Source organism: Hyperolius riggenbachi, chromosome 6 (assembly GCF_040937935.1).
Source record: "Hyperolius riggenbachi isolate aHypRig1 chromosome 6, aHypRig1.pri, whole genome shotgun sequence".
NCBI classification, from domain to species: domain Eukaryota; kingdom Metazoa; phylum Chordata; class Amphibia; order Anura; family Hyperoliidae; genus Hyperolius; species Hyperolius riggenbachi.
In genome coordinates, this window is record NC_090651.1 from 301,446,802 (window position 1) to 301,460,740 (window position 13,939).

General features: G+C 41.7%; 1 protein-coding gene across 9 annotated transcripts in view; it reads left to right on the forward strand.

The window, feature by feature from the left end:
* Positions 1 to 659: 659 nt before the first annotated feature.
* The window catches only part of LOC137521656 (myosin-binding protein C, fast-type-like), a 193,251-nt gene continuing 179,971 nt past the window's right edge, over positions 660 to 13,939 (forward strand). For 5 of the 9 annotated variants that reach the window (XM_068241196.1, XM_068241201.1, XM_068241199.1 and 2 more), the window contains exon 1: positions 660 to 940. Coding sequence is in view for 3 of the 9 variants with exons in the window: in XM_068241202.1 (XP_068097303.1) it covers positions 919 to 940 (22 nt within the window). In the remaining 6 variants the exon portion in view is untranslated. The remainder of the gene's footprint in view (positions 941 to 13,939) is intronic. The other 4 variants (XM_068241203.1, XM_068241204.1, XM_068241200.1 and 1 more) reach the window with 1 other exon arrangement.

Genomic DNA, 13,939 nt, shown 5'->3' on the forward strand with positions numbered 1-13,939 from the left:
GATCACTATTTTGCTAATATTTTAGCAGTCATTGCTATGATGGATTATTTTAAGGAAACTGTTGGTTGCAAGCTTTTGCCACCTTCTAAATCCAGCCCATGTCTGCTAGATTATTTAGGTTCTCTTCTCTATTCCAGTCTTGGAGAACCTTAGTAAATCATCTGATTAATGTATAAGTATAATAAAGGGCTGATCTGCGCGTGTTTTCTTTATTTTTTTGGGGGGGAAGGGGGGATCTCACCTATATATGGCTTCAGTACTCTATTTGCCCATATTTCTCTCAAGATCCTCAGGCTTTTCCTGTTCCTACTGTTAACTGATGCTGGTGGGTTCTAGTAACTGTTAGCCCAGATCAGTGTTTTTCTGTTGGTTCTTGCCAATGAGAGGGGAAACAACATGGGAACTGTTGCCCCTGTTCCAATTACCTGTGTATGCTCAAGGATAATCATCCTTCTAACTGCCTAAGTTAGCTCAGCTGAATGTATTTACTGAAACATAATAGAAGACAGTCAATGGTAAGAAGAGCTGGAGAACAGCTTGAAGCTTGAGAGATGTTTGGGTTTTATAGCGATCACAGTTCAATAGGCAGCTGTGCTTCGCATCCCCCTCCCATTTTTGATTCTCTTGTCCTTGTGGCTGCAGCTGGTCCTTCTATTCTGGCTATGGACTCAGAATTCTCCTGAACAATGTCAGACCTAGTCCCCTCCACCGCATGATACTATTAAGGCACGGGCTCAAATCCCCTCCATCAAGAGTTTTAGGGAAGTATATAGAAGGACTTAGGAATTTGGCAAGCAGCTCTGAGGGTCAGGTGTCATTTATCAACGTCCCCCAGGAGAGGAGAGACTGTCTTTAAAGAGACTAACAGAGCCTGAAGAGGAAGTTTGTCCCTGGACCTGAGAGGACGGTGACCTCAGCATGCCAGAACCAGCCAAACCTGGTAGGACTTTTTCTCATGTATCCACTACTGTCTGAATGAAGAATCAGTCTTCAGCAAAGGACATTTTATTCCAGGATGCAGATGAGCAATGTGTGAGATGTATTTAGTCATGAATTAATATTTCATTTCATGAGATGAGTTTCTGCTCTGTGGATGGCAGAGAAGTTTCTTCCACCGCATCTTATTACTGCAGCAAAGGAAAAGGATACCATGATATTTCTATGTCTAGAATGACAAAATCATTGCACAATTTCTACTTTTTGGGGCAGCTGTTAAAAGATCTTTACAGTGAGATTTATTCTGCAGAGCTATATTTAGTATGGGAAAATTCCCCTTATTTTATAAATGAAGCAAACAGCATTTACCTCTTCCTCCTTCCTCCTCTCCATTTCAGGGCTGTGGAGCAGTGATTAATTAAAAAATATTTTTTTTGTTAAAATGCACCATTGCTTGATTTTTGGAAATCAACCTCCTTTTGCAAATAATTTTTGCAACAGCTATCTTAAAACTAATGTGATGTACATAATGAGAGTGATTTTATTTTATTTTTTTTGCATGGTTGGCAAATTAATATTTACCACTGTAGCATCCGGAATATGGCGTCTACATAAACAGTGATCTGTTTGTTCAGTGATCTGATTTTACCCATGATGACCCAATAGGATCTAGGAAAATAGATTGGAATTGTTTAAATGCATACATTATTGATTACATATTGTTACTTTTGGAGTTTTGAGCTATAAGTGATACAGAGAAAAAGAAATTCATGAAGCCAGATGAAAAAATTGCATTCATTTTGATGGGATTTTCAATGTAACAAAAATAAATACATACATTTTATAAATCTTTTCAAATGTGAAATGATCTTAAATATAAAAGCTGCGTGTGTCGTATCTGATGAAATTATTCCTAAATTTGATCTAAGGAATCTGAAAGGAATTCAATTCTGTATGTGACTTCCATTAGGTTACTAATTAATATTAGATCATACTTTTAGGGAAAGGTTCAGCATGAAATTTATTGTTTGTCTAAGAACGTTGGCCCAAATGTTTATGGACATTTTTTTTGATAGTATCATTAGACCAATCAGTCTTTAGAACAAGACTTTTTAAAAAAAACATTTTTGGACAGATACGTTTTTCTTGTCTATGTTCCTCCATAACTGATAAACAAGGTAATATGTGACATGATGAGATAGACATGTGTATGTACAGTTCCAAGCACACAAATAACTATGTTGTGTTCTTTTTTTAATTTCTCTGCCTGAAAGAGTTAAAATTCAGGTATGCAAGTGACAGCTTTTGTCCACTCCAGGTCAGGATCGGGTCGGACTATAGAGTAACCCTCACCAAGGAATTACTGCCATAAAACTCTTTACTGGCAGAAAATGGCTTCCGAGAGCAGGAATGAGATAAAAGGAGTCAAGATTTCATAGATTTTAGCTCTAGCATACTTCAATGAATGTGTCATTGAGCAGAGACAATAAAACAGTAAAAGCTTAGAAAGTAGATTTAAAAAAAAAATTAAACTGTGGCATATCTGGAAAATAGTCATTTTTAAGGGAAGGAGGGTAGATACAATTGTTTATCTCATCAGATTATTTTCACCTTTGTATTTCATTTAAGAAAGCCATATGATTACAAATCCTGCATACAATAGCTTGTACAGTAGGACACATCAGCATAATGTCCACTTGATGACTACACAATTTTATTCATAAAGAATGACTGTACTGTTAATGGTAGTATCATAATAGGAAATACCTTGCTAAGGAATTAAATAGAAGTCTGGTGCTTTTTTTTCTGTGTAGGTAATTGTTGGAAACCTTCTTGTCTCTACCTGGGATATGCAGGTTTACTGATAAACTTTGCAAAATATGCCAGTGTGGGAAAGATGAAAATAAACCAGTCCAGTTGTTGTACTGCATCACACTTTTTTATTAATTTATTAAATAAAAGATAAATATGGGTAAGAACATAAGATAAAACTGGTCTATTTAGGGAGCTTGAAATAGGTAATTTTCCAACTTTCTGGCAATAAATGCCACCATAGTTTTGTTCACCATATTTATAAAAATGTCCAAAAGGTGTAGATATCATATTTTTCTCACTTTTTTATCTGCTTTTTATTTTTCATTCACTGTTCACAAATTCAAAAAATGTCTTTTTAGTAATTAAAAGTTGAACGGTTCTGTTCACCAAAAAAAGAAAGTGTTAATCTGTTTTCGCCACTTCAAAAGTAGAGAACTCCAGTTTAGGGGGTTAAAAGAGAAAAGGGAAATATTCTCCAAACTTGGTTCTCAACTTTTGGCATTTATCTTTAATTTGTGGTCACTTCAGTGCAAAATCAATGGGGCACCTGTTCTTCAGTAGGGATGAGCTCACATTTTATGACGACTACTTTTGACAATAGTTGCTCATAACTAGTCTTCAGTTTTACGCTACTTGTTCACCACTTCTTTTCATTTTCAATACATTGCAGAGGAGCTTCTTTTGTTCGCTTTTAGAGGATTATGGCCCTTCTCCACCCCACTGTAGGGATTTATAGTACGGTACTTTTTTATTATTCTCTTCAGGACAGTACTTTTTTCTCTATTTTTTCCAGCCTAGTTTTCTCTGTTAGAAATCCACTGAAAACAAAGACTGTCCTCTTTTAAATGTGTGGTGAAATCAACCCAAAACAAGTGATCTAGGGGGGTAACTAGAGGAGAGCAACACCTGCGGCGGGGCCCAGAGCTGTGTGGGGCCCGACTACTGACCTTCCCTTCCTCTATACTTCAGACCCGTGTTTTTTGTGGCTACACTTGTTATGGGTGTGAAGATCATGGTGGCCACTCTTGTTTTATGACCCTTGTGAGATGGGCCCCAAGGCCATGAAGAGCACCAAAGGGAGGCAAGGGAAGGGGTGTGACCATTGGGGGGGCTCATCAAAGTTTTGCCGGGGGGTCGAATGAATTATAGTTACACCATTGACAGTGATCTACTTTAAAAAATGGAGATAGACAATTTTTTTCTCTACTTTTATAGATCCATTTATAAACAAATACTTTGTGTATTCATTCATTCATTTATACACTTATCCATTCATACATGTATTTACAAGACATAGACTGCAGACTGTTACTCTACGAGTGAAAGAGGAGGTTGGTTTACTAAAGGTGTCCACTAACAGTAGATTCTTTAGTGGACAATCATATTTTTAATCAGACCATTAAGTATGTGTTGTATGAAAATAGAGAAGCTGGTGGACCCAATAGATCTTTTACCATCATGTTATTGACATGATCGATTTTTTAATGATGAGATCGGATTGAATACAATCTTTTCTTTTAATCTGAACGATCTTATTGAAAATTCAATCAATCACTAAAAAATGCACCTTTAGGCCCCATTCACACCCGGGAATGCAAAATCGTGCTCGCAATCACCTAGCTTTGCGTTGAGCTATATTGCGTTTTTTGCGAATTGTGTTTATTGATTCCAGTGAATGAGAATCACGACACAATCGCCAGGTAAATGCTGCATGTAGCGCGTTTGTGATCGGTCATAATTGCAGACGTGCCGCAATCACTGCAGTGAGAGTAATCCCATAGGATTACTTGTGCAGCGCATGTGCAGCAGCGCTTTGCTGATCGCTGGCGCCAGGCGCCTGAGTGCGAATGGGATGGAGGTCAGAGGAGAACACAAGATAATAAAAGTGAATCAGCAAACCTGGGTTGGATTTTTTTTTTAAATCTCTCCTAGTAGGTGACAAAAAGTTTGCAGTTTACAATTGGGTCATATCAGACCGAAGGAAGAATGACTGAAAGGTTAGTCACACAGAGTTTGTGCTGTTGCAGTCCCACCTTGCAGGATCACATGATCTTTCATGTTCCCCACTGTTCTCCATCTTTGTAAATAAGCTGCAGTTGGTCTGATTTATTAAAGGACCGCTATCACGTAAAAATTGTAAAAGTGAACCTCCAGACTAAAAATCTATTCAGCAGCACTGAAAAGGCTTGATGTTTCTTTAACAGTTTCACAGCATCAGAACTTTGTTTTTCATACCCAAGCCTAATTTTTAGCAGCTTAGAAGCTAAGCTCCACCCCATCAAAGAAATCTGCCCGGGCCTTTTTCCCCTGATGCTGTGCAAAGCATGATGGGGTTTCTCATGTTGTTGTTCTCGTTGCCTAGCAGCTTGGAGGGGTGATCAGGACACAGGACAGTTGGAACTGTGTCTCATGCTCCCCATCACCTACTTTCAACCAAAAAGATGGCTGCCCTCGTGAAATCACAAACATTTGCCTGTTCTTTTAAAACAGAGTGGGTAAGAGATTATATTATATAGTAGCAAATATATCGGCGCCAAGGGACAATGGAACCGCCGCTGAGAAGAACAATGTCCAAAAGTTCAGAAGTCAGGCATACATCAAAGGTCAGCGCAGGTTTAGAAAGTCATTATATGTAGGGAATGGTAAATTCTTCACCACAATATATCAAATGCTCAGAGGTAGATATCCGCCAAACATCAAAACTAGAAAAGGCTTACCAGCTCCCAACAACCCACATTATAAGGTTGTAAAATGGCTCAGGTCACAGATAACGTCCAGGGGACATCAGACGTCGTGAAGATCCAGTGGACATCCGTATGGAGGTAAAGTTTCAGGAATTTATATAGGAAAACAAAAACGGCAATATCTAAGCGTAACCCGTTTATTTAGATAAAATTTCTTTAAAAGGCAGTAGATATAAAAACGATAACTCACATACGGGGCCCATAAACAGGGAACCCCGGAAGATTAGCGCGCATGTAATGGTCAATCGTAGATCAATAGACAATGGTGCCGCCTGTTACCTTCCCGACCGGTTTCGCAGTCTTGCGTCATCAGGGGAGAAAAAAAAGGTGTTTCTTTAACAGTTTCACAGCATCAGAACTTTGTTTTTCATACCCAAGCCTAATTTTTAGCAGCTTAGAAGCTAAGCTCCACCCCATCAAAGAAATCTGCCCGGGCCTTTTTCCCCTGATGCTGTGCAAAGCATGATGGGGTTTCTGATGTTGTTGTTCTCGTTGCCTAGCAGCTTGGAGGGGTGATCAGGACACAGGACAGTTGGAACTGTGTCTCATGCTCCCCGTCACCTCCTTTCAACCAAAAAGATGGCTGCCCTCATGAAATCACAAACATTTGCCTGTTCTTTTAAAACAGAGTGGGTAAGAGATTATATTACCTATCTATCTTAATTAACATAACTAATGTAAGTTAATGACAGTATGTTTGTTTAGGCTGAAGTTCCTCTTTAATGAGTACATTGGCATGTAAATTAACGTTATTGATATGCACAGGAAAATCAGGTTCTGAAAAATTGCATCAAAAACACCCTTGAAAAAAAAGAATCACATTTGAAAAGTCAAAAAACTCAGAATCGCAAAAACAAAGAAAATGTGGCTTAAGATCGCAGAGATAAGTGTGAAGGCTGCAGAAGGGCTTGTGATGATGCGAGAATGCATCCGAATCCCAATAACAATGCCAGCATGGCAATTGGGATTCACATGCTTGCTGCTAATTTTTTGCTACATGCTCTCCATTTTTTTCCCACATACGAACCGAATGGCAGCCTAGTGAGAATCTGGTGGGAAATCTGAAATTCGCGTTTAATGGAAACAGGGCCTAAGATTAATTGGAGTCAGTTTTTCTGCATCCAGAATCCGCATGTAGTGGAAACAGGCCCTTACGCTGCTCCGTATTTTGGTAAGCCAACTGCCATGCTCCCTTACAGTGCTCTCTAAAGCATGACCACACTTCCTTCTGCCATCCATACTACCGTCCTCTCTTCATCCTTGTTATGTCTTCGGCCGCTGTTGACACTTCCACCGCAGGAGCAGATGTTACCCAGTAGTGGGGTCTAAGCATCCACGGGTTTTTACTAACAAACCCCGAAGGGAAGGCTGGACTTAGCCGCCTAGTGTGCACCAGGTCACTACTGGGATAATCTCAGCTGGTGGTCGAGAAAACAGTGACACCTCAGTGTAGAGTATCCAATAAGCGTAGTCAAGTTCCAAACAGTGGTCGGGGCAGGCGGCAGGCAGGCGTAGTCGAGATTCAGGCAGTGGTTGGAGCAGGCGGCAAGCAGGCGTAGTCGAGATTCAGGCAGTGGTCGGCACAGGCGTAGTCAAGTATCAGGCAGAGGGTCAAACCAGGGGCAGAAGATAAAGAGTAGTCAGGCAATCCGGGTCACAACGGCAGATCAAACAAGTAAGAAGGCTGGCCAGAGCTCGAGGGCTAGCAGGCGAACCACACACTATCTGTCAGAAAAACAGCACTGGCTGCTGGGAAAGCAGGCCTTTTATAGAGGCAGGGCTGCACTTTGGCGCGTAATCTCGAACACCACGCATGCGTACACGAGGTCTGACGCCATTCCGTATGAACGTATGCGCGCCCCCAGCCGCCATCGCTAAACCACGGCCGGCAACGCATGCGTGCGCAGAGACCAGAGGACACCAGTGCAGGGACAGGACCGCACACGGAAGACGCCGAGGACGGAGCAGAGCCACGTGAGTATAACAATCCTAGTGGGAGAAGGTTTGAGTGGCAGCTTATCTGCTCCCTCCTCTGGAGTTCCTGATTTGGAAGGGTTTTAGATAAGTGCACAAGAGAACAAACTGAGCATGCCTGGAGCTCAGGTCCTCCCATGAACTTGTGAAGTCTCATGGACGTGCCATGGCCGGAAGTACATCTGGGGTCGCAACCATTTTGGATTCAGAAAGTACATTTTTTTTTATCACCCCTAGGGGTGAACAGAGGTATGGAGATTGGCGAAAAGCAGCAAATATTATTCTGGGAGATTACATTGGGGTTCTCTTTTACTCTATTAACCCTTAAACCAAAGCAACCATAGCTACTGTTGACTTGTCTTGAAGGTGCAAACTCTGGGGGTACTGCAGCTATCTTTACTTCATCACCTAGTCATTAACTAAAAAAACCCTCAAAATAATGCCGTGGAACACCTGATCTTCTTGCTTGTTCCCAGTCAGTGACTGACTCAATAGAGAGGCAAAGCTGATCATGTCACCCCCATAGCTTTAACCTTTAAAAACCAGCCAGCAATGGCAGCTCCCATGTGTCTTGATCCTCTTATTGAATTATAGACAGATAGTTTTTTAATTAATCCAGCAAATCATAAAAAGAATAACGCTTGCCTTAAAGTGATCTGTGATCATCATCATCAGATTTAATCTATTGAGATGCACTGTGGGTTCAGATGACAAGAAATCATTTTCAGTTAGAATCTGGAGGCTGATACAGAACAGTGAGAAGAGTCGGTTATACAGTATATATAATCCTACATCAAACATTCATAGTATATTAATACCAGTGTATGAGTGATAGGTGATAAGCAGATGAAATTTATACTGTCTAGTCTTCTGATGCCTTTGAAATATTATCCTGATGAGTTATTTTTCCAGAACTAAACTCCAAGTACCAGGCCAGCATGATAAATACCTGGCACCAATGACCATGATGCCAACAGTTTGCTGGCTTGTAAAGACTGACAAATAAAGTTATACATTGCATCAGCATTACTAATTTAACTTTATAAAGAAAAAGTACAGAGTTTCTGGTAAATGTTGAAAAGTGTTTTTGTTTTTCTAACATTAAACGTTTGTGCTGTAACTTTTTTTAATTGAATAAATGTTTCATCCACTTTCATCCACAATCAACTTTGCAAAGCATGTTGGTTTTCCAAAGTGTAAAACCAGCACTGCCTGCATTTACTAGAAGCATCTCATGTAACATGGAAGTATGGCTCCATTTAAGTGGATAGTAGGTTTAAATCACAGACCTGATTTATTGGATTTGTGTGCCCTTGTCTGACCTGTATGGACAGTATGGTTTCCTCATAATTTAACAATAACCCCTGCCGTACACCTTACCTGTTACCCTAATCTCTACCCTCTCCTGCTCCTAACCTTAAAGTGTACCCAAGGTGAACCTAGTGGAAGAAATGTGATACTTACCAATGAGGAGGGAAGCCTCTAGATTATGCCTATTCCTAACTTCTCTGTTCTCTTATGTATAACCCTTACCTGTCCCAATGCCTTTTCTCTCCCCTCTCCAATGCCTAAGATTAACTTCTCCTATCTCCTATGCGTACCCCTTACTTATAGCCTGACTGTTAAGCCCTTCAAAAACACTAGGTTTAGTCTTAATAGTAATTCTCCTTCCTCCAAAGTGTAACAATCCCTAACCTAACCTTGTATCTAACCCCCACCTTGTTCCTTAAAACTATGCTTAACCTCTAAGGCCTGGAAGATATCTTGCCTTCCTTTGGCCTCTATAGCTCAATCTGACACCATGTTTTTCACCTAAAGCAAAGCCCTTGCGTGAACGGGAGACAAGTTGCGCCTACTCGATTATGGTTACCCTCAGGACTTAGCAAGCAAGGTATAGAGGTTGAGGCTGGGAAGACAGGAGTACCACTAGAACCACTAGAACTAGGCAAAGGCAGGTAATGCTGGGTGATATCAGAAAGTAGTGTGGGATGCATTGTGGAGAAGCCAACTCAGAACACAGCAGGAGTAGCTAGACAAGAAACAGGGAGGAAGATTGCTCAGAGTGACTGGTAACCTTCTGGTAACCTCCCCAATAAACACGATTAGACAGACAGGAAGGAACATTTACCAATGCAATCACATCCAAACGATGATAAATGTCTACACAGAAATAACAATGCTGGACAAGACAGGAAGGAGTGGTATCAATAGCAACAACAGCTATTGTATGGTCCATACGACAGGATCAGAAGAAGCGACTGCCAATCACAATTGCAGTGATGGCAACGTTCAGGAAGAAAGATGGGAAGGAGCATCACCAATAGCAAAAGCAGCTATGGTGATGTCCATGCAGCAAGGTAGAGGGAGCATCTGCCCATTGCATCAGCAGAAATGGCAAGGCACCCACGACAAGGCTGGAAGGAATGCTGCTATTCGCCACTGCAGGAATAGCACATGATCACAAAGGTACAATGCAAGGTAACAAACAGTTATCACATAAGACCCAGCAGTGCAGCTATGATGTAAGCTGATTACTATGACAGGTAAAGAGGTCAAGCAGGAAGAGTCATTTATGTGGCCATCCACCAATGAAAGCAGACATGAAACATCCACCAATGAAAGCAGGCATGAAAATTCCAACACAGCTAAATGCAGTAGCGTAACTAAGGAGCCTGAGGCCCCGGCGCGAGTTTTACATGGGGCCCCAAGAACTCTATTGATATGGAGCCCCAAAACATACCAAGGATACATGCAGTGCCAGAGAGGTGTATTTAGAGTAAGTAAAACAGTTTGTTAATGATTACCACTATTTAATGAAAATAGAGGTGTTAATTACTAATAAGATGGATGAAGGATGGCCCTTAGTGGGCCTCTCTGGCCCAAGGGCCCCGATGCAGTTGCAACCTCTGCATCCCCTATTGCTACACCACTGGCTGAATGGTAATTACTCAGTACTGGGCTACTCTGATTAAAGACTGCAGGCTGATTGCAGATGGATAGAACACTCATTGCAAATACATGCAACACTTTGCAGCAGCATGCATGCAGGGAAGTCAACACTGTCTGTCTGCAGCTCAGCTGCAACAAACAGGCGATGCCCCAGGTGAGATTGTGATATAACCGTATTCTCCTATCTGACCTTCACTTAACATAACCATAACCTGAAACCTTTAACTCATTTTCAGTAATGCTCATCAGTAATTCTAGCCTAACCCAACCCAACCCAACCATACATTGATCTAGTTCCTAACATTAATCCTAGACTAGTATCAACTTTCTTTGACCCTCTGCACCTAGATAATGTAAAGCTTTGCTGTAAACTCAGGAAGAAAGAGACTGTTTAACAAAGTTATTTAAAGGGATACTGTAGGGGGGTCGGGGGAAAATGAGTTGAACTTACCCGGGGCTTCTAATGGTCCCCCGCAGACATCCTGTGCCCACGCAGCCACTCACCGATGCTCTGGCCCCGCTTCCGGTTCACTTCTGGAATTTCAGACTTTAAAGTCTGAAAACCACTGCGCCTGCATTGCCGTGTCCTCGCTCCCGCTGATGTCATCAAGAGCGCACAGCGCAGGCCCAGTATGGTCTGTGTCTGCGCAGTACACTCCTGGGGACATCAGCGGGAGCGAGGACACGGGCGTACAGACGCAGTGGTTTTCTGACTTTAAAGTCAGAAATTCCAGGAGTGAACTGGAGGCGGGGCCAGAGCATCGGTGAGTGGCTGCGCCAACACAGGATGTCTGCGGGGACCATTAGAAGCCCCGGTTAAGTTCAGCTCATTTTCCCCCGACCCCCCTACAGTATCCCTTTAATATTACATATACAGTAGATCGCTGCTGTGTAAGTTTGGTCATGGTGGACATAGAACAATAGAACATCCAAATTAATCAGCATGGCATGTAGTCATACATAGTCATGTGCAAATTGTACCCTATCTTGTACAGTAGGAAATGTAATTAATCACATACAACAATTAAAATTCAACAGATAAATCTCACAGAAGGGTTGAATGGCTTTGTTGAGGAACACACATAGAGAAATATGTGACCATAAAAATAAGTGACCAGCAGGAGTCCCTGTTAACCAGTCTAACTGTTTTTCTGAGTATTTTGTGCTATTAATTGTTGCAGCACCGTATGCACCAGATATGGGCCCCAGCTGGAGGTTGACATTGGGCACCCTCATGTACTCTGTACATAACAATTAATATGGAGCATGAACACCTGCCAAGGACAGCTGCAGTGTCTTATGCTGGGTACACACGATGAGATTTCCTGTTCGATTTGCGGATCGATTCGATTAAATCAAACATGTTCGATTGGATTCCGATCGTTTTTTCCATCGATTTTGCATACCTATCATGAAAAAAACGATCGAAATCCAATCGAACATGTTTGATTTAATCGAATCGATCCGCAAATCGAACGGGAAATCTCATCGTGTGTACCCAGCATAACAGGTGTAATCAGGGGATGGGACCAGTTTGAGGTGACATTTGAGGCGAAGATTACCAGCACAGCACCAGTGAAGAGCTAATGTAGTGGTTGAAGGCGGGCTCCTTGCTGCAAACCCCTCTGATCCAAGGGTGTGGTCGCGACCTCTGCATCCCCTATTGCTGTGTCACTGGTCATAACACTGGTCTTTAATTGGAGTTGAACTGAGATCTGGCAGTGGCTCACAAGCAATCACTGACTGCTCTCCAGATACTCAGCCCCCACCATGCTTTGCAATGTAACAACAGCAAAGCTGACATCACTAGCGTGGATTCAGCAGTCAATAATTACTGGTGTCAAAAGTCTAAAGAGGTGGACCTGGAAAACTGAGCAGGGATGGTTAATTACTCGCTGGCTCATACAGTGGTTGCAGGGATCTGCAACCCACCCTTGTGAGTATAGCTGTATATACTTACAACTTCCCATTTATTAACGATACTACACCATTGGGCTCCTGGTCTCTCTGTTTACCTAGGTATTCTTGAGTACAAGGTCACTACAAGGATCACAGACACCCTCCTGTGTGTGATAATTTTATCAAGTGATTCATTTAGGACTCTTTGATTGGATGGAAGTGATCATACCTCACTTCTGTTTCCTGTTTTGGCTAAAACAGGAAGTGGAAGTAAGACATGGCTCCATGATCTGGTGTTCAGCAGCAGAACCTAACATTATTGCTATGAAACTAATTTTGCATAAAACCTTTGACCATCTCTAGCAAGAACTAGCTGGGCTAAAACAATACAGTTATCAAGTATTATGTTGGCACTTTAGAAGTAAAAGAAAACTAAAAAAAAAAAATCAAGTTCCCTACTCTTCCCAAAGAAGTCCAAAGTTTTTTTTCAGGTGACCAGTTCAGCCTTGTGTGATGTAGGCAATGAGCTTGCTTTGCAGCAGCTTCCAAACCAGCGTGTTGAAATGAAAATGTGCGTATAAATGTTAATGATGCATTCAGTGATCTCATAACATTAACATGGGAGTCTTTTGAGAACCCATTCTTTCCATCACATGTCCATATCAATTACCCATTTTGTAATGACAATCGCCTGAGGACATTTTTTTAGGCGGTTGGGTTACAATAATTACAGCACTAAGGAGAAAGACATTCCCCTTTGAGTACGTAGGATAACCAGATCTAAATCACTCACTCACTGCACAAGTGATTGGACATAAAGTCAGTTGCTGATAAATGTCTGACAGGCCTGGCCAGCCGCGCCAACCTTCACACTAAATAAAATAAGGACTTGCTTATGAGGGAGAGGCAGTGCTGTGATTGTTGTAATTCTGTTTTCTCGTTAAAGGAATACAACAAATTATCACCACAGTCCCCTGAGCAGATTTTATTTACAGCTGCAGCATTGTAGAGTTCAGAGTCTTCTGTAGGATAAGCCATCTTTATTGCATTAAGCATTGTGGTAGGAAGGGGTTTAGTTTTGCTAATGCTCTTTAAGTCCTATGTGTCAGGCTGGATTTAGATACAGTGCTGCAGAAGGAAGATGGAAAAGGGAATATCGTCTATCTACATGCTTCAGGCTTTGTGGGGAACTTACATATTATGTGGCTGTTATCTTATCATGGGAGTTACTTATAAGGTATGCAACAAGTATGTTTGTTGATCAGACACACATAGACAGGGCTGGATTTACCATATGGCACTGTGCACGTGCCTACAGGGGCCTGATGATGGAAAGGTGACTTACTCCCCTCCCCAAGTGCCTTCCTCCTCCCTTACCTACGCAGAGTCCCAAGTGGAGTGTAAATGAGAGGTTTCTCACCCAGGTCTCGGCATTCCATTGACCAGATCTCCCTTCAGTCGAGGGCACCTCTTGCTACCTAATACTTGGGGGCACCTCTAGCTACTTAATACTGAGGAAAGCTCTGGCTACCAGTGGTGCTCATCCGGATTCCGGATATCCAAACTACCCAGATAATCTGAACTCTTTCTACTATCCGAACTTTGAATAGCAATACAGATAT